Source organism: Tachysurus vachellii, chromosome 7 (genome assembly GCF_030014155.1).
Source record: "Tachysurus vachellii isolate PV-2020 chromosome 7, HZAU_Pvac_v1, whole genome shotgun sequence".
Classification (NCBI taxonomy): Eukaryota; Metazoa; Chordata; class Actinopteri; order Siluriformes; family Bagridae; genus Tachysurus; species Tachysurus vachellii.
The window spans coordinates 3,183,392-3,206,676 of record NC_083466.1 but is presented as its reverse complement, the minus strand read 5'-3'; the positions used below and the strand labels follow the sequence as shown (position 1 = coordinate 3,206,676).

At 40.3% G+C, this 23,285-nt stretch overlaps 1 protein-coding gene across 2 annotated transcripts in view; it reads left to right on the top strand.

The window, feature by feature from the left end:
* Window positions 1-23,285, top strand: part of epha4b (eph receptor A4b) — a 99,410-nt gene that overhangs the window by 8,135 nt on the left and 67,990 nt on the right. For both annotated transcript variants that reach the window (XM_060873896.1, XM_060873897.1), the window contains exons 2-3: window positions 6,154-6,218; window positions 12,340-13,000. In XM_060873896.1, coding sequence (XP_060729879.1) covers window positions 6,154-6,218; window positions 12,340-13,000 — 726 coding nt within the window. The remainder of the gene's footprint in view (window positions 1-6,153; window positions 6,219-12,339; window positions 13,001-23,285) is intronic.

Genomic DNA, 23,285 nt, shown 5'->3' with positions numbered 1-23,285 from the left:
TAATATATAATATTTATTCGTGTCAGAAAAAGAAATAATATATATAAATAAATAAATCATGCTCGCCAGATTCTGATACAGATGCGGAAACCTTGATACCTACAAAAGCTACTGAGCTCTAAAAATGTACTTTAATTAAATGGAAATAAATAAATAAATAAATAAATAAATAAAATAAGCTCGGTAGTTTTATTTAAAAATAAATTAATTTTAACTCTTAAAAAAATTGAATGTTAAATTTTAAATTGAATAAACCTGATTGAATTTAAGCTCTAGTTTGGGATATCAAATACTTTTGGGGGAAATAAATACAAATAAAATAAAATAAGCTGTTTCTTAAAAATGAAATTCATTCAAGAAAATAAAAATGAAAAATTCAAAAGTGAAGAATTCATTTGAAGTCAAAATAACCTGATTAGTTTTCCGTGTCAGTATCAGAAACCTTGAAAAATAGAATTTAAGAATAAAGTAAAAAACATTAATTATCTATTTATTTATTTTTTTTGGGGTGGGGTGGGGGTTGCTGTTGTTTAAGAGAAATAAAGTGAAAATAATTGGAAGCTTAGCAACAGATTTAAGAGTGCTATAAGTTTTTCATGGTTAGCTAATCTAATATTTTGTTAGATAATATATACATACACCTCACTACCTCATGCCCTGTTAGAAGTGTCAGAGATGTGGAATTTTATCACCCCCAAAATCCTTGCCTTTTATGTTGCTATGCTCAAGAGGGGTTTTTTCCAGTAAGACCTCACCCACGCTTTCGTTTGCAGTCCTTCGTCTTTATGCCCGCCACCGCCTGCTGACCCTAATCGATATCTAAGCATGTTTGAAACAAGAGACGGTCTGAAAGCACGGCCGATCAACACGGCTCCTCCAGACTCTTCATACAGAAACACAGCAGCAGCAGCAACTTCAGGAGCAGTGCATCAGCGGTTCCGTTAATGAGTCCGCCATAAAACAGTCTGAGACGCAGACGGAGACCGATCGTCTGCCGTAAAGCTTCGGTCGCACGTTGAACTCCGAGCTGCTGATGAGGCTTCCTAGCGTAAGAACTGTAAGAACCTAGCGATGAGTGATAGAGGAGGACGCTGAGGTTTGAGTTACACAGGCCGAGCGCTAGCTGGGGGTCTTCTGGGAAAGAGGTATGAGGGGGTAAGCGATGAGAGAAAAAAGTAAGGAAAGTGAGTGAGAGAGGGATAAAAGCTGAAATAGAAAGGTGGGGGGGGGGAGATGAGGATGCAGATCGGAAATTAATGTAAGAAGGTGAGTGTGTGAGAGAGAGAGAGAGAGAGAGAAAGAGAGAGAGAGGAGACAGAGAATGGGAAAAACAGATGAGGAAAGGAATGATAAGTAAAAGGAGAGAGATAGAGAGAGAAACGAAATGGAGAAACGAGTCAGAGTAAAAAGAAAAAAGCTTGAAAGAGATGAAAAGTGGAATGTAGGTCAAAAAGTGATTAGCAGCGCTGAAAAGTAAAGGAAAGAGACATATAGAGAGACATTTACGGCAAATAGAAATCCATAGTGCGTAAGGGAACATCCGCAGAGATATAAAGGAAACAGGAAGAGATAGAGAAAGAGACAGAGTATTTCTTTCATCCCGGCAGATTTTTCTTCAAGCCGAAAGAAAAGAATGGATTTGCGGATGGATGAGAAGAGTTAGAAAAAAAAAAAGCTGTTATATAAAACTGACATTCAGAAAGATGCAGGAAAGGGATTCATTATAAAGACAACACCTTTTAACACACACTTCGAGTCAAAAAAAAAAAAAAAAAAAGATCTCTTTCCTTTCCTGATGGCGAATCTTCTTTCTTTTACTGCTCTCGCAGATCAAATCAGTCCACATTCAGGAGGCATCTCTTACTCGTCCAAGACTGATGCATTGATTCGTTTGAGATTTGGTTTGTGCTTAAGGATTCAAAGGGGGAAAAAAAATCTTACCTGGTTAAGCTAAATATGATCGTACATTTTGGGATTTTTACTTATTAACATAGTAATTTTGCAGATACTGAACACAAAATCAAGACCTTCCATTTTTTACTTAAACGTACGTAGCTACATTACGCTCATACTTCGTAAAACAAGTGTTAGCTTAGCAGCTACAATCTATCCGACTATCCCATCAAGCATAGTCGGATAGATTATAGCTGCTAAGCTAACATTTTATTACACGAATAAATATTGCGGTTATTGCGTACGGGCGGGAATCTTGAAGATTTTGATGATGTTTCTATTATACTGTGCCAATATTTATGCAAAAGGAAAAAAAATACGAATTCTAGCCATTTTTTACTTTCTATGTAGAATAAGGGGGATAGAAGCCTTTATTATCATCACATATACATTACAGCACAGTGGAATTCTTTTCTTCACATACCCCAACTGAGGAGGTTGGGGTCAGAGTGCAGGGGCAGCTATGATACAGCACCCCTGAAGCAGGGAGGGTTGAGGGCCTTGCTCAAGGGCCCAGCAGTGTCTGTGCTGGGCCTTATACCACAATCCTCCGATCAACAACCCAGAGCCTTAACCAGTTGAGCCACAACTTCCTTGTGCTTTTATATTGAAGGTTTGAAATTTGTTTGAAACAATTCGTTTACGGATTTAGCTTGGTATGAGAGGTCTTGAACATATTTTTTGGTTCGTTTTGTCGTCGTAATTCGTAACAATCTTCGCAAAGCGTAGGTTTCTGACATGATTTTGCGCGTCTTTAATTCGGCTAGCTAGCTCAGCCGGTTTTTACCTTTCACGTAGTGCGTTTACAAAACTTCCCGACCTACATTTTATTACTTTTGGAGTTTTATATTAATAAGTTGGTCACTGAGTTTGGTGCTTGGACTAATAACTATAAAATCTTTGACCACTAAAAGGTTCCTGGGACCATTTAAACGACAGCTAGTTTGGACATATGCTAGCTAGATAAAATATTATCCTTATTATTATTATTATTTTTGTTTGTATATCTATGACTTGCTTTACATTGTATTTCACAAGATTTGTTTCATTTCTTTCAGAGATGACTCTACAGTCACGAACATAATCTTGTATCGGGCTTCTGGCCCTTTAGGAAAACGTTACTCGTCCATCCTCAGGATAGGAGAGAGGACAGAATGAGCAGCGGTGGCTGGTTTTGGAAGGACACTGAGGTCTACAATAAAGAAATAAAGAAAATATCATTGCTCTGTGAACTGAGACATGGACAGTCCAAGGGACAAACAATTTTTTTAGAAGACTTTTTTTTGTATAAGAACTCACCAATAAAAACAATGCCTCATGTAAAATCCCTTGTACACCAGGGCAGGGGTAACACTTGTAACCATTGGTGTGTTGATTGCATAGATCTAAAGGAAACAGCAGGGGTCTGTGTTTTGCCCCTCAGGCTGCGAGCGGAAAAACACCGAGACAGATAGCTCAGGATGAGGTGAACAGTCTGTGGTTTATTATATAAACGATGCAACAATGGTATCATTTACGGTGCAGTTCATAAAAAAGTAATAATATAATATAACTTTGGTTGGCGAAAGTTCACCGTACAGTGCAGGCGACATGGTGGGACCCAGGAGGCTAGCGGCAGGCAGCAGCGTGGTCCTCTTCCATGTCTATGGGAATATCTGCTGAACAACCTCTTACCTCCTTGGAGGTTCTCTCTCTCTCTTTCTCTCCAGGAGGGTGAAGAGTATGGAGACTATGTTACATTACAGCGTGTGGTAACTCGTTTTAATTGTCACGTTTGATATAAAAAAAAAAAATGCAGGACCAAACTGAACCTCATCTTGATCTAGCTACAAATTTAACTAGTTATTGTTGTAGATCTCAAATGATTCCTTTAAACATTTGCAATGTTTAACTTTACTTGAAATTCTACATAGTTAAAAATAACGTTTGTTTGAATCGAAGGACTTTCGAGTGTGTTTTTATTTTTATTCCACTAGCTATCCTACAATCCTGCTTGCAGTATCATGACAGAAACATGCGCAAACAAGCTAACGAACGTATGACCTATAAATCATACCAGTGCCCTAAGGAACTCTAGACCTGACTGAGACACACCCTAAGTGTGTAAACATACAAGTTTTGTCATGGCCACTGTGTAAAAAATAAACAACGCTAAATCATGTTTTTTTTTTTTGTGACCTTGCTGATTGATTAATAAGTTCTGTGGATCAGAGTGAGAACGTTAACTCTATAAATCCTTAGTGAAGCACTGAAAGGGTTAATGTAGGTTAAGACAGATTCCACACACACATATATACATACATACACACTCATTCAGGAAGCGTACTCTATCTCCAGCTGCTTCTAGCTCTTTTCATCACGCTCGACACAGAGGCAGCGTGAACGCGTGTCTCGCCAGGGTGAAGAATTGCAGGCGGTGCGGAGGAAACTATTTATGAAACATGAATCACCGTTCATTAATCTTTTACAAACACGCCGCTGTCGTTATAAATCAAACCAGGCCACCACACACACACACACGCACACACTCACACTCTTTTGTGCGGCAGCGTGCCGTAAATCAAAATCTCAACTTGTTCTCTTTGTTTCCTCCACACTCTCTTTCTCTTTTTTTTTTTCTTCTAGTCTTTCATCTGTTTACTTCTTGTGTACGTATCTAAGCGATCCTGCTTTCCTGTCTTTGGTATTGAATTTGATCTTTTCTGCCTTTTTTTTACTGGAAAAACAACCAATTTAACGTTTTCAGTTAAGTGGCAAGCGAAGCGAGTAACACCGGTGATTAAAATTCAGCTAGCGAAGTAAAAGTAAGAATTAGTTCAGCAATAACTTGAAACTGTTGAGCGGATTTACAGTAATAGCTTAAACCAGGGTTGCCAGGTTACAGATATTTCACACAAGACTTTTGATTTTCTCATAGTTTGATTTTTTTCACACACATATTACAAATTTCTTCATATCACAAGATCCTTCTTTGTATACGTGTATTTTTGTAAGATCTCTTGTGAAGAGCTCAATCTGGCAACCCGTTTATTAAGGGTTCAATACTTTGATTGAACCTGTGAACATTTTGTATTCGTAAAAAATGTCTCGCCATGTCGAATGATGGGCTCGCTAACTAAAATCTAGTCACAGTTTTGAACTAGGAAGTGAAATTTTTACATTCCAACACGGTAAAACTAAATATAAACGCCTTCGGATGCTCAGCCAATCAGATTTGTGGACTGGAACTAAATGCTGTATAATACTGCATGTTCACTCTGAAACTGTATTACAAGGACCGTTCAAATGTCATGTTTAGTTTGGGTTTGTTAATCGTTCAGCAGGGAACCAAACAATAGCAGAAATGTTTCTAAACTGTGATAATTTTACTTAGGAACTGATTAGCATATGTCTGCTATCAATAAGAGCGGTAAAGTGGTAATGTCTGTAGTGTTTATGAAGGATTTGTGGATAAAGAAAATCCACATTTTAAATACATTTTAAACGATAAACCTTCTAACTTTGAACTGATTGAATTGCTATATCTAGAAATTCACTACAAAATCCTGTCAGGTTAGCATACAGTAGCTTCTGCTAGCATGTCATGCTAGTTTATCCTGTCTGTCCTGGCATTTTGCGCCGCACAGCAAAAAGTGTGTCGGTGCATGACACGGCTGCCAGATCTTCCCGTACTCCTAGACTCCACTCAAGTCCTAAGTGTGGACGCCAACATCTGCAGATGGGAGCTAATAAAAAATTGATGCTGCATGGTGCCAGGACCTTAATTACCCTGGAATGCAGAGCAGACTGTGAAGAGCCTTAGGACAAGGAATAGGGGAGTGTGTCTGCATTGAAAGAGGAGCCTTGTATAACACTCTCCTCCTACAGTGTATACATTTCCTTACATGACCTGCACGTCTGCTTCAGATTCCCTTAATACTCCTGGTTCTGAAATCTAGAGTGTGAGCCAGGGTTTGTTTTCATTCACACACACACGTGTAGTTTGTTATTGATAGACTCCCAGAGCAGCAATTTTTCCTGGTGTTTTTTTTCCCCTAGGGGATGAAAATTGAGATTGGAGTGTTTTGTGTGTACCAGGGAGTAATTGACCACAAGCTAAAAACAACAACAAAAAAAAACAATTTCAAATGTTGATGCTAGTGACATCAAGTAAAATGTAATAATTAAACTGAATTGTTTCTTGTGTCTCTCGCTCTATAGTTACGTTACTGGACTCCATGTCAGCTCTGGGGGACCTAGGATGGGAGGCGTATCCAGCAGAAGGGGTGAGTAACCACCATGCTCAAGGGCACCTCAGTCGTGGTATTAACGGCCCGAGACACGAACCCACAACCTTAGGGTTAAGAGTCAAACGCTCTAACCATTAGGCCACGACTTCCTTTGTACTCTATGAGTAGAAAAAGAAATACTCTAGATGTAGAAAGGCCAGTAATTGTGTAGTTGAAGGACATCACTATAACAGTATTTCCAATAGTGACAATTTCAATTTCGATCTCAAAACTCGTGATGTTTTTAAGCATTTGCATGCTGTGTATGAAACCAGAACTGGATTGTGTCCGAATTCCTTCCTTCCGGTGGAAGGTGCTTTGAATTTTTTTCTCATAATCACACCGAAGACAAGACTTATGTCATGTATTTACGAGCATGTCCTCTGCATGAGAGTCTGTGTATATGTGCAAATCAAGGTCATTTTTAGGATTTCTACAGGGTATAAATAGCTAACTAAAAACATGGTTAGGTTTGGTGGTATGGTCAGACACGATTCCTTTGGTCAGACACAGTAGCTAAGATTAGGATTTTTTAAATCCCAACATAACCATCGGTGTGTGTAAAAGAGACAGCGAGAAGGATAAGGAGATGAGAGAAGATCTGCTTCGTCTCTCTTTTTATATGATGCACCCAGCATGGGCTAAAAATAATCAAGTTAGCGAAAGTCAAACTGGGCTTTAAAGGAAATCAATCTTCAGGATTTCACAGCCGCCTGTTTTAATGATTTACCGGAGCAGCCAGAAGCTGGATCGGATCTCCGTACTTGTCTCACAAACAGACAAATACACAGCAATTTACTTACTCCCACTGCAAAGACCGGCCAGTATTAAACCTGATATTTTCTACAGCACAAGATCAGGAAGAATTTTTGGGAGCAAAACTGAGCTTACATAACGTTACCATAATGCTGTACGTGTTATCTAACCGGCCATTACAAAGGTGCAAATATGATTCATCCATCCATGTCAAAATGATCTAAGAGCTACAATGACATTTAGCACACAGCATGGTTGAGTCAGATGGCTGTGAAAAAAAAATCATCAGTGTACAATGACAGCATGGTAGAAGCGCAAGGATTTGTGGGTTTTAGTGATTACTGTACCGCTACAAAGCACACTCCATTTACATTAAAGGTTCCCTGCCACACGTATTTCATTACTTTTGTGGTAATGTCTGAAGTTCACCATGGACTCTGTAACATGTTTTTGTGTAAAAATGTCTTGGTTACCTTGTTTCAAGCCATTCTAGTGTGGTATAGAAAGCCTGCAGGAAGACAGCTCGATTTGCGCCAGTTCTCATGAATATTCAAATGAGCTATGCTGCTTGGCTCCGATTGGCTAACCGCTAGGATATGAGAGCATGACTATTCATTCACCCAGCGCAATAAGTAGCCTAGGCTAGAGGAAATTTGTTTACAATCACCTTGAATTGCGGCAAAACGGCTTCTTCACAAGCCCGTTAATGTTCAGCCATCCTTGCTGTATAGGAAACTCACTGAGCTACACGAATTCTGGGGGCGCGGTCTCAAGTGGGAGAGCTCATGAATAGTAATGAGCTCAGTCACTCTGACGTCAGAGTGACCAGCTTTTCCAACTGACCTGATTTCTTCCCTTATTTCTTTTAAGTGGCTAGAACTGACCGGGGAGGTAGCAGTTCGTTTTCACATTCACGACACAACACAAACACATATGGACCTAACACATATCAAAAAATCCAAGTAAAACGGTTTTGTGTGGAAGGGCACCTTTAATGAGATTAACAGGCATGATAATCTAGTGGGAATGTTAAGATTACATTGCAAAGGTCTGTTTGAGAAGGGCTGGTATAGTAGGTCAGGATGATCTAGAGTGTGATTTGGATTAAAGAGAGTAGAAACAGCTGAAACAAAGGAGCCATTGCTAAGGTTTGTGGATTTCATCAGTCAGTGTTCCCCAAAACAGCTCCCAAGTCCTTGGTGTGATCCTAATCTGTGTGTTACTGTATACATGAGCTTCCTCCATGTTCCATGGGTTATTTGGGACCCAGCGTTCCTTGGATAGGTCAATCGACTTTACTAAGGACAAATGAAACGAAGTTCTGATTGTAGTTTCCTCATTGAGATGACTACTTGAAGGTGCTGAGCTTAGGGTCTCTAAGTATTGCCTCTTGGATGGCATGCATGGAGATTTCATGCTGACCTTTGACCTGCAACAGCCTTCCACACCTTCAGACCAAAGGCAGTAGTTTCCCATGGCTGTTTGCTTAGCTTCACTGAGTATTTATCTTAGCAGCTCAAATGTGCCACTTGACCCAGGCAGGCCAGAACCAATTCTCTCAGCCCCAAGCCAGATGTGAAGGCTTGGCTTTGGTTTGATGCTCCTAGTTAATTTCAGATGTGTGTGTGTGTATGTGAGTGTGTGTGTGTCTGAAACCCAACAGGGATAGTTCACATTGGGCCGCCAGGAAACAGGTAAACCTAATTATGTGCGTTTCAAAAAGAACCCCTCCTTTAAAAAAAACAGATGTTCTTTTGTGGTCTTAAAGACAGTAATGATCTCAAACTACCAGATAATTACTGTTGGAAATTCTGTTAAGTCAGTGAATTGACATGTTTGCCCTTCTTCAAAGTTGCCAGGCAATGCCGAAAAAATGACTGATGAGTAGAGGTTTTTTTTCCTTTTGGCTGTTTTTTTTTTTTTTTTCTCAGTGCACCAAGGGCTGCAGGAACCAGACACCCACATTATCCTCCTGACAGCAGTGCTGCTTGAAAGAACCTAACCTTTACCTCCTGTCTAAACAGAATGCTTTTAACCTTGTGCATGTTCCATTGTGTATGTAGGCGATTGCTAGCCATTTTATGGTAATTGCATGTCGTTTATATGGTGACTCAACTCACCATATGGCATGGCAATTATTACATGTTGTGTGTGTGTGTGTGTGTGTGTGTGTGTATCTGCGTCAGACACCCTGCTAAAAAAAACTTCAATCACTTTGTAAAATGCTTTCTAACTCCCTGCAATGGCTTCCCAATGGAAATATAAAAGTTTAGTGCAGACTAACTTTTGAAAATAAATAAACAGGAACTCATAAGACTGTCTTTTTTGCCCGATGATTATTTCTCCAAATGTCACAATCATTGCACTCTGGGGAAAGCAGCCTACTTTTTTCTTTTCATCCAGCAAGTCATTCTACAGCAACGTTGATTTGATCCGTAATGTCCGCCTGTGGACTGAAGCGAACACACATATGTCTCTGTTTAAACACAGGCACTACCTGTAATTGACCCTTGTGTCTCAGTTGATATATTTTAACCATGCTCCATTCCTAATCGTGTCGTTATAGCCTGCAACATCATGGCAGGTTGAGAAATGGCCTTACAAATCTCTGCTCCATATGAGCAAAGCAAGCAAGAAAAACAGCACTCTTCAAGTTTTATTTGGAAAGGCGTTTGTAGGTTGTGTTTAGATGGTAATCTGTGGTAAAGCTAGTCGAACGTAGAGAAACCGGACCTTTGGTGCAGCCTCATATAATCATCTGATATTAGACAAAAGAGTTAAACAGTAGTGTATCAAAGACTTTCAAGTCTATAAACCATTTTTAAACCTCCATTTCTTAACTGCTTAAAGAATAGCACTTGATCCAGTGCACAATATATATATTTTTTTTTTACCTCACTTAAAGGTGGGGTGTCCGTTGTTTGAAAGCTAATGTTGACATTTGAAATCACCAAAACAAACCCAAATGGGTCCCACCCCTGTATTGATAGCTCCGCCCACACATACATACGTAACCCAGGCAACTAATATGGAAAGAAATCATATAGTTGTCTTTATCATAGCTGAAGGGAAGAACAATACAATTGCAGATAAACAAACAAGCAAAAATGACACACAAGCATAATCATGCAAAGGACAAAGGCATATATTAGTTCTGTATAACAAAGCAAAACCAACGTTACTCACCTATTGAGAAGGAAAAAAGCGACCTCAGTGTCCCATCGCAGGCCTTCTCGTTCCTTCAGTTCTCTTCAGCGCTGGAAAGCTGATCCTATATTAACACGTCCTACTTCTTGCCTTATCGTAAGCCTTTCTTCACTTTCTTTCTTTGTTTTTATCCTCCATGTCAATGCTAAAACCGCTTTCTGCTAATGTCACACATGCGCACTGAACACTTTCTCCGCCCATATTGAGAAGACACGCCCCTTTCTGCTCATTGGCTACACGTTTGTTTTGTTTTTGTTTTGTTTGGTGGCCCAAAGCAGTTTTCTGAAGCATTTCTCAAACAACGGAGACCCCACCTTTAAATCTTCTTAAAAATGTATTTGCTACCAAAACAAACCTAAGCACACTAACTAGCTAACTGTATTACCTACAAGGAAACACAACTAAAATAAATGCAAAATTAAAACTGTAAATTTCAGCAAAAGGTCTAGTATTTACGTAGCGTTTCTCCCCTCAACATGACAAAAGCTACTCAAATACACATTAAATGCTTTGCTGTTAAATGGTTTGCTTTGGATAGTTTTAGACAAGATGGGAAAAGCTTTAAAGAGACGACTTGTGAGCGATATAGACATTTGAGAACCCTGAGATTTTTATGTTTTGGCTCAAAGCTTGATGTTTAACCAGACATCAGTTAATTTAATAGTAACTCAAATCACTCAAGCTCTTAACTGTGATGGTGGTTTCTGAATGTATCTCTGTGGCAAAATGAGATCCATAAACCCTGGGATCTGGGTTTTATTTGGCTAAGTCGGAATCCTTTTGGAGGGATCAGACATTCGAAGGATTGTTCCTGCCTGGTTTATTTTCTTTCTCTTTAAGAAATTGAGATGTTTTCTTACACATGTGAGACGTGTCCTCGGGTACAGAACCTCACACAAGTGAAAGCAGATGTAGACAAAGTCGCATAGACTCTACCACATATACTAAAAACTAACACACATACACAAGCTAATACCTTATAAGATGAGATTATAACATGAAAATTCATTGAAAACTCATTAACATTCGTGGACTGTTCCTGTTCCCCATTAAAAGCAGTTTATTTGAAGAAAATGCTGTTTTATTTTGAGTACTTAGCTTTGTAAGTATTTAGCTTGAGAGAGATATTTCTGACATTTTCAGGACATCGTGCTGCTTACCATGCGAGGAAAAATATGCTTGTTTCAACAAAATGCAGCTTTCATTTGAAAAGCTAACTGTTTTCTTTTTGGTTTCTGAGGTGAAGCAAAGGTTTTGTTTTTTTCCACAGTAGTATTTAGCATACCTATATAGCACACAAACAGCTAGCCAACATCAGCACAATGTGTGTATGTACAGTATGTCTCAACAATGTAACATGGAACTTAAGCCACGTTAATTGGATTGTCATCAGAGTATTGTCTCTTTGTCACAGTGAATGCACGTTTCTGGTTAACACAATGTTATGAAAGGGCAGGAGAATGGAGTTAGCGATAAAGCTAAACCTAAACCTAAGATCAGTCTAACTTATTGAAATGTTTCGTAAGGGTACTTTGTATAGCAGAAGGTACTAACATGGAGGACATTGAAAGTTCAACATAAGGGTGCAAGCTAAACCCTTAGAATTCCAGATTTAGTTATTCTTTCGGTGACAGTGACGGTGACGTGACATACGGCTAAGTACGGTGACCCATACTTAGAATTCGTTCTCTGCGTTTAACCCATCCAAAGTGCACACACACACAGCAGTGAACACACACACACCGTGAACACACATCCGGAGCAGTGGGCAGCCATTTATGCTGCGGCACCCGGGGAGCAGTTGGGGAGGGGGGGTTCGGTGCCTTGCTCAAGGGCACCTCAGTCGTGGTATTGCCGGCCCGAGACTCGAAGCCACAACCTTAAGGTTAGGAGTCTCTAACCATTAGGCCACGACGTCCCAGGTAATGTTTGTTTACCTTGTACAATTGTGCTGGGCCCAAAAAAAATCCCCAATGAATTCATTAAGAATGGTTTCTCAGTAGCATGACATTTTTTTGTCTTCTAAAAAGTAGCCAGAGAGTTTAATACAGAAACAGTAAAAGTTAGCAACTCTTATTCCTAACAATACATGATTAATTGATTTGCAAAATATATCCTCATTAACATTTAACATTTTTCCTGCTTCCCTCTTTAGTGGGAGGAGATCAGCGTGATGGACGAGCGCAACACGCCCATGCGCTCATATCAAGTGTGCAACGTGATGGAGGCCAACCAGAACAACTGGCTCCGTACTCGACACATTGCCCGTCATGGTGCTCAGCGCATCTACATCGAGATCAAGTTCACGCTACGTGACTGCAACAGCCTTCCTGGAGTCCCTGGGACTTGCAAAGAGACGTTCAACATGTACTATCATGAGTCCAACAACGACAACCTGTGGTTTATCAAGGAGAGCCAGTACATCAAGATTGACACAATTGCCGCAGACGAGAGCTTTACCCAGACCGACGTTGGTGACCGCGTCATGAAACTGAACACAGAGGTTCGGGATATCAGCAACCTAAGCAAAAAAGGTTTCTACTTGGCTTTTCAGGATGTTGGTGCATGCATCGCGCTTGTCTCCCTACGGGTTTTCTATAAGAAGTGCCCGACTGCTGTGCACAACCTGGCGCATTTCCCTGATACGGTGACAGGGGGCGACTCTGCACTTGTAGAGGTGCGTGGATCGTGCGTTAACAACTCTGAGGAGTTTGAGTCACCGAAGATGTACTGCAGTGCCGACGGTGGGTGGTTGGTACCGATTGGGCGCTGCATCTGCAAGCCAGGCTTCGAGGAGGGCAAGGACTACTGCCAACGTGAGTATCTTACAATGTTAAACCACAGAACAGTTAAATTCCCTATTCTGATTGGTCAGAAAGCGTGGTTCCCTTCAGGTACTGACCGGCATCTCTAAATTGGCTGGTGTGTGTGTGTGTGTGATTGTGCCCTATAATGGGTTGACACCTTGCCCAGGGTGTCCCATCCCTTGTGTCCCTAGTCCCTGAGATAGGTTCCCGGTTCTCTGACACACTATAGCCCGATTCGGACGGGTTTAGTTGTACGTGGGGACGTGGAGTAATGCAATTTTACCTCAGGACGTCTGTAATATTAATTGGCCAATTCGCACGGGACAAGACATCTCAGTAAAACTAGCAGAAGTGGGAGGGGTAACTCGCTTTACGCACCACAGTAACCTCCTTGTCGTCATGTGCATATGACGTTGCTTCCTGTTATAACGTGCACAAACAGACAACATGGCGCCTCCATGCTTGCAAAGCGCACCAAATACTACTTTTAAACAGGAAATGACGGGATTTTACCGTACATATTTACAGCGGGTCTATTCGGACGGGATTAGTATTACCTGAGGTAATTTTTCCGGACCTTTTTACAGAAGATAAAAGTCGCCGTAATCTTTACTGACATTGTCCGTAATGATTACTGAGATGGCACATTCGGACGGGACTAAAATCACCGAGAAGCTCTGGTAATAATTACTTTACCCCCACATCCCCACGTAAAACTAATCCCGTCCGAATAGGGCTTATGTAGGTTAATGATAAACAGATTCCAAAAATTTGTAAACATTAATAGGGTCAAGATTTCCGTTGACAGAAGAATAACAGAAGGAGTCTCCAGTGTCACCGTGTTGTATTAGTAAGGTTTCTTCAACAGGAATATTATCAGGACTTTCAAATTTCTTAGTTACATGGCAAGCGATTGCAAATGACCTTTAACTCTATCACGAGTTGGAACGTTAATATAAACCTTGTAGCCAGAACTGCAGCAGCATATTATATAGCAAACAAAGCAACACCTATAGACCGTTCAGATTCAGGAATTCAAAAGAGCCGTGTTATAAATGAACTCCCTAGACAATACCCTTGCAGTATTTTGTGCCTCGGCGCCGGTGTTTTTCGTGCGAAATTTATTTCGCTGCATTATTTTGAGTCCCTGTAAATTTCACAGAGATTTATAGCATGCTCGGCATCGGCTGCCTGTTCATATTTATAATATTGCTGGGAAAATTTGGGTCTGACCTGAAGCTGTTACATAGTGGTTACTGTGTGTGTGTGTGTCTGTGTGTGTGTGTGTGAATAGCTTAAGGCATCGGTGAGTCACGCCTATTCATCCCAAGCCGCTATTCCTCCTGGTTAGAGAGGACGTTATTGAGATGTAACTTTCTTCAAAGCATTTGCTCAGGCTGTTTTTTTTTTTTTTTTTTTTAAATCCTGCCTGCAGATTCAGACATTTAGTGTGTACATCCATGTGTATGACGTTCCTTTTCAAACGAAGATACTGAACTAAATACATCTGTTCTTACGCCGCGTCCCATTAAATCGCCGTAATACGCAACATTATTGAACTTCCTAGGTCTTGATAGTACGATAGTACAATACCCTCATATCACAACTTACACAGTTTTAAACAGTTTGTTCCTCTCAAACAGAGCTTTGAAGAGACAATGGAGATCTCATTACTTATACCTTGTACTGTAATGGATGCCCAATGACTTACTGCAATTATTAATGGCCAAGCTGGAAGTGCAGCATGAGTGTGTAGAAGTGTGTTGAGCTAAGTTGACCTGTGTTGAGGTGTGATGTGTGTAGAAGTTTGGTGAGGTGTGAAGAGTCGTACTGAGTAGTAATTAGGTGTGGTGAGGTGTGTAGAGGTTTGTTGAGGGGTGAAGGGGTGGGTAGAGATGTGTTAAGGATTGAGAGTTAGAGGTGTGGTGAGGTGTGTAGAGGTTTGTTTTGGTGTAAAAACTTTTACATCGTTTAGCAGACACCTTGCTTAGGGGCAGAGGCCTTGCTTAGGGGCAGCTTAGTGGATGTAGGAATCGAACTCACAACCTTCCGATTGGTAGCCCAACACCGTAACCACTAGGCTACCACATCCCAAGGTGTGTATAGGTGTGGTGAGGTGCATTTGGGTTTGAAGGAGTGACTTGAGGTGTGGGAAAGTGGGTTTAGGTGTGTAGCGTTGTTGTGGGCTGTGTTGTGGTCTGCCGAGGTTTGGTTGGATGAGGTTTGTATAGCTGTGGTGAGGTGTGTTGAGGTTAGATGAGGTCTTAAGAGTTGTAATAAGGCGTGCAGAGGATATGTGTTTAAGGGTTTGATTAGGTATGACGAGGTGTAAAGTCATGGCTGTGTTGAAGAGTACAGAGGTGTGATGAGGTATGGTGAAGTATGTAAAGGTGTTGTGGCAAGATCTGCTGAGGTTTGGTGTGGCAAAGTGTGTAGAGGATATGCAGAGATGTGCTGAGGTGTGTTGAGATTTGATGGCATGTGAAGGGGAGAGGTGAGGTGAGACGAGGTGTGTAGAGGTATGCTGATGTGTAGTGAGGCGATTAGAGGTTGTGCTGCTGTGTGTATTTCAGGTAATTGTTGCTATTAAGTTATTACACGCAGCATGATTGAACAAGCCAACTAAATAAAGAATATCCATGCTGGAATAAACAAGTAACAGGAGCCATCATACCTTCATCATTTCTGCTACTAGATTTAAAACAAATCGCAAATCTTTCACCCTTATGGCGTTCAGATTAAGTTGGAATTCATTCTATTTGTTTTTCATTATAGGCTATACAGCTAGATTGAGATACATGGTCACTTTTTACACCCGGTCACTTCATGTGTTTTCTCTGATCCGATATCTATCTGATTTGTTAAAACTGTTCCATTTACATTAGGCCACATAAACGCGTCTCGGCGAATCGGATATCGATCCGATCTTTCTACTCCCGCCCAAAATGCTAATATATTTTACCTCATTTCCGGGGTAATTGAAACGGAACACGCTTTGGTGTATGCGGTTTTCAGAACGAGATCAAAAAGAAGACGAAAAAACTCGTTACGACGGTTATGCTACAAAAAACAGCGTTTACTGTTTGCTGCATTTTTGCTGGTGGCAGCAGCGCGTTTTAAGGCCCAAAGAGACACCTGGGTGAAAGATCACCTGCGAGTGACGTACTTCCGTTTGGGAGGAGTATAGCGCTGATGTATGTGGCTTGAACAACCACATTCATTTACACCTGTCCAGGTTCATCTGAAATGCGTCCCAGACCACCTCCTGAAGTGGTTTGTACCATCGGATTTATAGTGTAAAAAGTGACCAGGTGTAAAAAGGCCCAAGGAATTGTTAACTGATATTAGAAGCTAGTTCTAATTGTAACAAAACAAAGTTTTCTCAGCTTAAAATAGTGAAATTCAATCAGCCTTTAAAAGTTCCCACAATTTTGCTAATCTGTTTCTTTTGTTTTGTACTTTTCTTTAGAAAGCAATCCAGTCCATGTAGACCCCGTGGCATGTTTTGAAACCGTTTGCCGGTTCTTTAGCAGACATCTTTGTAGGTGTTTTGTAAAAGCTCTGTGAGGTTAACTGGAATGAGATGACAGCTGTGCTTGAGGCATCATAGAGCTGAAGAAAGATTATTGGACTTCGATAAATCCCCAGGAATGAAATTGCTAATCCTCCTCATAGCAGAGGGTAAACGTGTTCAGTAGTAATTTTTTTTTTTTTTTTTGGATGGGGTTGGGTTTTCGGGGGGCTACAGTGGGAAAAATAGTCAAGGACAAAGAATTGGTGAAGAGAACTTTCTCACGTTTTTGTATGTTACTGTTCAACTAAAATTAGGCCAATGTTATTAAGCGCTATTTTGATGAGAATTGTATCTAGGTGTGTAGCTGAGGTGCAAGTAACATTGATCCATCAGTAGGGTTGCAAAGGGGCGGAAAGTTTCCTGTAAATTTCCGGTAAATTTCCGGAAACTTTCCACAGGAACTTAATCTGGGGAATTTTGGGAATATTCAAAATTGGAAACTTTACGGGAATTTATGGAAATTTACGGGAATTATTTGGAAATATAGGGAAATGTATATAACCTATATCATATACAAACATAAATAAACATTTTGATTGGTCATAAGCAGACATGCATGCAAGGCAATACAAATTTTAAAAATGACGTCTTGACTGATTTAATTGTAAGCAGAACTTTAACTGATTCTTTCATTGAGTAACACAAAAGCATAATAAACATTATTATGCTTGTAATAAACATAATAAACTTAATAATTGTAATAAACATATTTCCCTATGATTGCTGTAAAATGAAAGCATCCCCCACCCCTTGTCCTTCTAAAAAAAGTCCCAATCAAAATGTAAAATGAAGCATTTTTCTCAAGCTTATTAGGTCTCTGCTTCTGTGGTAGTCAAGGCCTGGAAAATGGAGGTGAACCCCCCCTTAAGTGATATATGGAGGTTTTTGTTTCCAGGCGGAGCGAGTGTGTGTGTGTGTGTGTGTGTGTGTGTGTTTGGGGGGGGGGGGGGGGGTATGTTGTTTGTATGTAAGGTAGATATTAAGTTTAGGTATTGGGTACAATTAAGAATGTAGAATAAGGTCATGCAGAATAAGGCATTAATATGTGCTTAATGAGTACTAATAAATAGCCAATATTCTATTAATATTCATGCTAATAAGCAACTAGTTAAATGACCCTAAAATAAAGTGTTACTGTGCATGTTATGGAAGAATGCAAGTACATGCAGGCGGTTTGGCCTCAATGGCCCTCCAGTAAGCAGTGTGCTGTGTGCAAGTGACCGAGGAACGCAGGGTACAAATCCTACTGAAATTGCATGAAATCTTGTTGTTTTGTTGTAATTCCCATATATTCCCGTTAATTCCCATGGAAAGTTTCCAGCCTTTAAAATTCCCGGAATTTTGCAACTCTATCCAACAGTCTTCTGAGGAATATTTGACTTAAAAATAAAGTTGCATGATTCACCTTCTAGTCCCACTTTTTCCCACTTGTTTCAGAGCTCAGCAAACAAAAGGTCATCCTGCTGAAATGAGACACATTGAAATGAGTCTCACATTTTTTTCCCCCTCAGCTAGCATCCTTTAGACGGTGTAGCCGCTAATGGACTCATTAGCTAGGCTGAAACGGCTACGCAGACTAATTGTTGACATTTTGCACAGCGTTGTTTTTGTAACCTTACCACTCCTTGTAAAAACTATTTATTTATTTATTTATTTATTTATTTATTTTTCAACTGAATGGCTTTCTTGTGGCTTTCAGTAATTGTCACCCGTTTCTCGTCCAGCAGCTGCAAGCGTCAGGGACCGCTCATTTGATGAGACAGTCTGGCTCTGTGTTAAATATTCATAAGGTTTCAGGAAGATGTGGCTTAAAAAAAAAGCTAAGTGCTTTCATTTAAAAAAAAAAAGAACAAACAAATAATAGAAAATGATGAAATTCAATTAGACTTGGCTACTCGCTGAGTGTCCCCAGTGATCATTTAGAAGTCGACAAGGTCCGGGATTTGAATGCCAAGTGGAAAACTTGTGTGTATATGGATTTTAAGACACATCCGTCGTCTTTTTGTGTATGAAATATTCATATCAGTGAAGCCACGTCAGTATATCAGTAGCCGTACTTTCTTTCATTTTTTTTTTTTTTTTTGGGACTTTGCTGATTTAGCATACTGCTTTCAAAGCTAAGAGACTTTTGTTGAAGTTTTCTAACGATAATGATATTGATTTGGGTTGAGGAATGAAATCTTAATCATAATGTTTAAAAATATAGACTCAGTGGCTGAAAAATGTTCCTGGAATTTTCTTTGAACCCTTTTACAGTAAGAAGATTAGCCATAGCCTTACCTATATATATGCCCGAATAATGGTCATTGAAAAAATTCTGAGGGTTTTCCACACCCATGTAAATCCTACAGCTAACACAACACTCTATATATGTATATATACATTTTTATTGCATGTTCATTCTGGCCAGAAACCATCTCAGCTGCATCGCCCATGGATTGATGTAGCCGATCGTCCGCCAAAGGCAGACCTGGTCCTTTTTTTAGTGCATTTTCCAGCTTGATGCAGCTTGCAAGTTGCCCGTGACTGCTGTTCCTTGTCCTCCATGGTCTTTGCCCTTCTTAGAATGTAATTACAGTCCCAGAAAGCTGATCTTAGGCCAGAACGTCAAACCAGACTAGAGTAGATTAGCATGCTCCAGCACACCAGCTGTCTCAGCGGAGAGCTCATTAAAGCAGGACCTCTTTCAACACTGCAGCACGGCACCATCTGATAAGAACCTACAGTCCACAGGTCAGTGATTCAGCATAGAGCAGAATCTTCTATCTCTGTTTCGCCTGACTGTTTATTCCAGAAACGTTACAGGAATTAGGCACGATCGGTTCTCTGTACCATCGAGAATAGATGGTGAGATTTTGGAGACATCATTTTGGGCTTTAAATTGCACTACATTATAAAGAGTAATGTGTTTGACCTATCACTGGGAGCACAAACCCCAACGATGCTACAGCCACCTGTAGTGGGATTCCAAGTGAGCATAATTGCATTTACATTTACAGCATTTGGCAGACACCCTTAGGCAGAAGTGCTTTGTAGCCTCCATCAAAAACACATCCTCATGCTAGTACAAGTAGGTCAGTGTCTAAGAATACTCTAAAGCTAAAACAGAGAGGCTCTTGAATCTTTGTTTGAAGACAGTGAGGAAGTGGGTGCTGGTACCGAGATCTTGATGCAGGTCTAGCAAAGAATCAAGGAATCAAAATCTCCTCAAGGAATCAAGGATCATGAAAGCTGTGCTCGAGGGTCAAAAGGAACATAGCGGAGATAAGGGTTTAATTGTCATTAGGAAGGTGTTGATCCGGTTTATCTGTAGGTAAGCATCAGTAAAATGCTTTTAAATCTGATGCAGGCAGATTACAGAAAGCCAGTGAAGGGAAAACAGTAAAGTGATGTGGAAGAACCTAGGGAGATACAATGAACAATCATATGAGGAGGGTTGCAAAATTCCGGGAATTTTCAAGGCTGGAAACTTTCCATGGGAATTAACGGGAATATATGGGAATTAACGGGAATTTTTTAAAAAAAATGCAGATTTGCCTATAACAAGGAACTTAAATGTAGTTAAAAAAATCTTAACAGCATAATTTTGTTTAAAACAAAAAGATTTCATGCAATTTCAGTAGAATTTGTACCCTGCGTTCCTCAGTCACTTGCACACAGCACACTGCTTACTGGAGGGCCATTGAGGCCAAACCCCATGCATGTACTTACATTCTTCCATAACATGCACAGTAACACTTTATTTTAGGGGTCATTTAACTAGTTGCTTATTAGCATGAATATTAATAGAATATTGGCTATTTATTAGTACTTATTAAGCACATATTAATGCCTTATTCTGCATGACCTTATTCTACATTCTTAATTGTACCCAATACCTAAACTTAATAACTACCTTACTAACTCTTAATAAGCAGTAAATTAGGAGTGTTACCACATGCACAGATAATTTGATGACCCTCCGCCACACACACTCACTTCCCCTGAAATAAAAAAAATCCTCTATAAAATTATGTTTATTACAATGATTAAGTTTATTATGTTTATTACAAGCATAATAATGTTTATTATGCTTTTGTGTTACTCAATGAAATAATCAATTAAAGGTCTACTTACAGGTTAGCACGTTCGCCTCACATCTCCAGGGTTGGGGGTTCGATTCCCACCTCTGCCTTGTGTGTGTGGAGTTTGCATGTTCTCCCCGTGCCTCGGGGGTTTCCTCCGGGTACTCCGGTTTCCTCCCCCGGTCCAAAGACATGCATGGTAGGTTGATTGGCATCTCTGGAAAATTGTCCGTAGTGTGATTGCGTGAGTGAATGAGAGTGTGTGTGCCCTGTGATGGGTTGGCACTCCTTCCAGGGTGTATCCTGCCTTGATGCCCAATGACGCCTGAGATAGGCACAGGCTCCCCGTGACCTGAGGTACTTCGGATAAGCGGTAGAAGATGAGTGAGTGAGTGAGTTCTACTTACAATTAAATCAGTCAAGACATCATTTTTAATATTTTTATTACCTTGCATGCATGTCTGCTTATGACCAAATTTAGATTTGTATATGATATAGTTTATATAAATTTCCAATAAATTCCCATAAATTCCCGTAAATTTCCATAGATTCTTGTAAGGTTTCCAATTTTGAATATTTCCAAAATTCCCCAGATTAAATTCCCCTGGAAAGTTTCCGGAAATTTACCAGAAACTTTCTGCCCCTTTGCAACCCTACATATGACTCACCTCCATTGAAAGAAATGGTGAAACCCTCTTAGTGTTGTAACGAGAAACCCTTCAGGAGCGAATCGGGTCGAAATGAGAGAGGCTGTATGTCCAGAACTACCCCAGTACTCTGCTCGTTAGGTGGCAGAATTCTCACATGGGTCTTTCTAGAATTGGAATCAAATATTCAAGTCTGTACTAAGACTAAGACTAAGACTAAGGGCTCATTTGGCGAAGGGACTCGTAATCACAGATTTGCTTTCATTGACTTATGGTTCAATTGAATATTTTGATAGGTTACTTTTGAGCACATGGTTTTGCAAAATAGCGAAAGTGACGTGACGTACAGCTAAGAACGGTGACCCATACTCAGAATTCGTTCTCTGCATTTAACAAATCCAAAGTGCACACACACACAGCCGTGAACACACACACACACACCGTGAATTGGGGGGGTCGTTGTCTTGCTCAAGTGCACCTCAGTCGTGGTATTGCCGGCCCGAGACTCGAACCCACAACTTTAGGGTTAGGAGTCAAACTCTCTAACCATTAGGCCACGACTTCCCCACCAAAATAGTAGGCACTAGGTTCAGTTCACTTTTACTCTTTTACTTTGATCCTAACCGTCAATCAGTAATGTATAGGGTTGGGTATCAAAAGAAATCTTCTGGTTCCGATTCCGGTTCCAGTTCTGCCTTACAATTCCAGCTTCTGATTCCGATTCTTTAAATATTTTAAACAGAGCATTTCAATTCATATCAATTTAAATTTAAACAAATCCAACATCAAATTTAACATCCAGAATTACAACTTAGCAAAACAGTTAGCAAAACATTTTTCTGAAGAAACATTAACACGTCTGCTTTCTCTGGGAGAAGACGAGACCTTTCCTGGCTTATTGTATCTCCAGCTGTGGAGAAAACCCTCTCAGACGGGGGAGATTCGCTTCATTGTTGTAGCTTTGGAAATGAATCCACACTTTAGACTTTTTTTTAGACATGTTTAACACAAAGCGTACCTCAGCACAGCAGCGCGAGTGACTGATTTCTGTGGTAAGCTGCGTTAATTTGGTTGCGTGACTGTAAAACAATTAATATTCATGAGGTAAGACATGGCTATTTAAAGTGACCGCTCCCAGCGCTTTGCCCGTCATCGCATCGGAATCGCGTTTGGAAACGAAACTTAAAAATTCCGCGCGGTTCCGGTTCCTGTTGAAAAAAAACAGAACTCGGTTCCCAATCCTACTAATGTATGCTGCTTTCTAAGTCCATGGCATGTCACTGTATATGAATACCTGCAATCATAAGCATAAATGTAGACTCCCACAGGGTAGAAGGTTCCTATAAGTTCCCATGCCTGATGCAGACCACACTACAGTAACTCTGCAGAACTCAAACCCTAACGCTAACCCTAACGCAAGCCCAAATGCAACACATTTTACAAGACAGGGAATTTGTTCTCTGAGCTGCTCCTGGGCTCAAAAAATGATTTCAAACATTAGCAAATGTACGAAATTGATTCCTTCCTTTGGTAGCCGTCATGCAAAAGGGAGTCAGCTTGCCGAACCAGAGCTAACCTTAATGCAAGCCCTGTTCTCAGTACCAGTCGGGTTGCACTTGATAGGATCCCATATGAACGGTCGTGCAGAATGACACACAGATTAATTCCCATCTTATTTAAGTCTCATATGGAGTAAGCCGGAATGATTTTAGCAACGTTTTCAGCATCGACTTATTGTAAACGTGGACCTTAATCGGCTCGTGTGTTGCGAGGAGAAGAAGAGCTCTCGGTAATTATCATTTGCAGCTCCTCAAATCAACTCTATTGCCATTATAAAGCAACAAATTACTCAACAAAATGCAGTTGCGACCTCTTTTATCGTGTTTTCGCTGCGAGCACAAAAGCATGGCATAATAATTCACCGCTGTGGCCCTTCTTTTGCAGCATCAGGGGATTATGTAACCATTAAAGTGAGTTCTGCTGTCATAACACTTATCTCCTTGAGATCT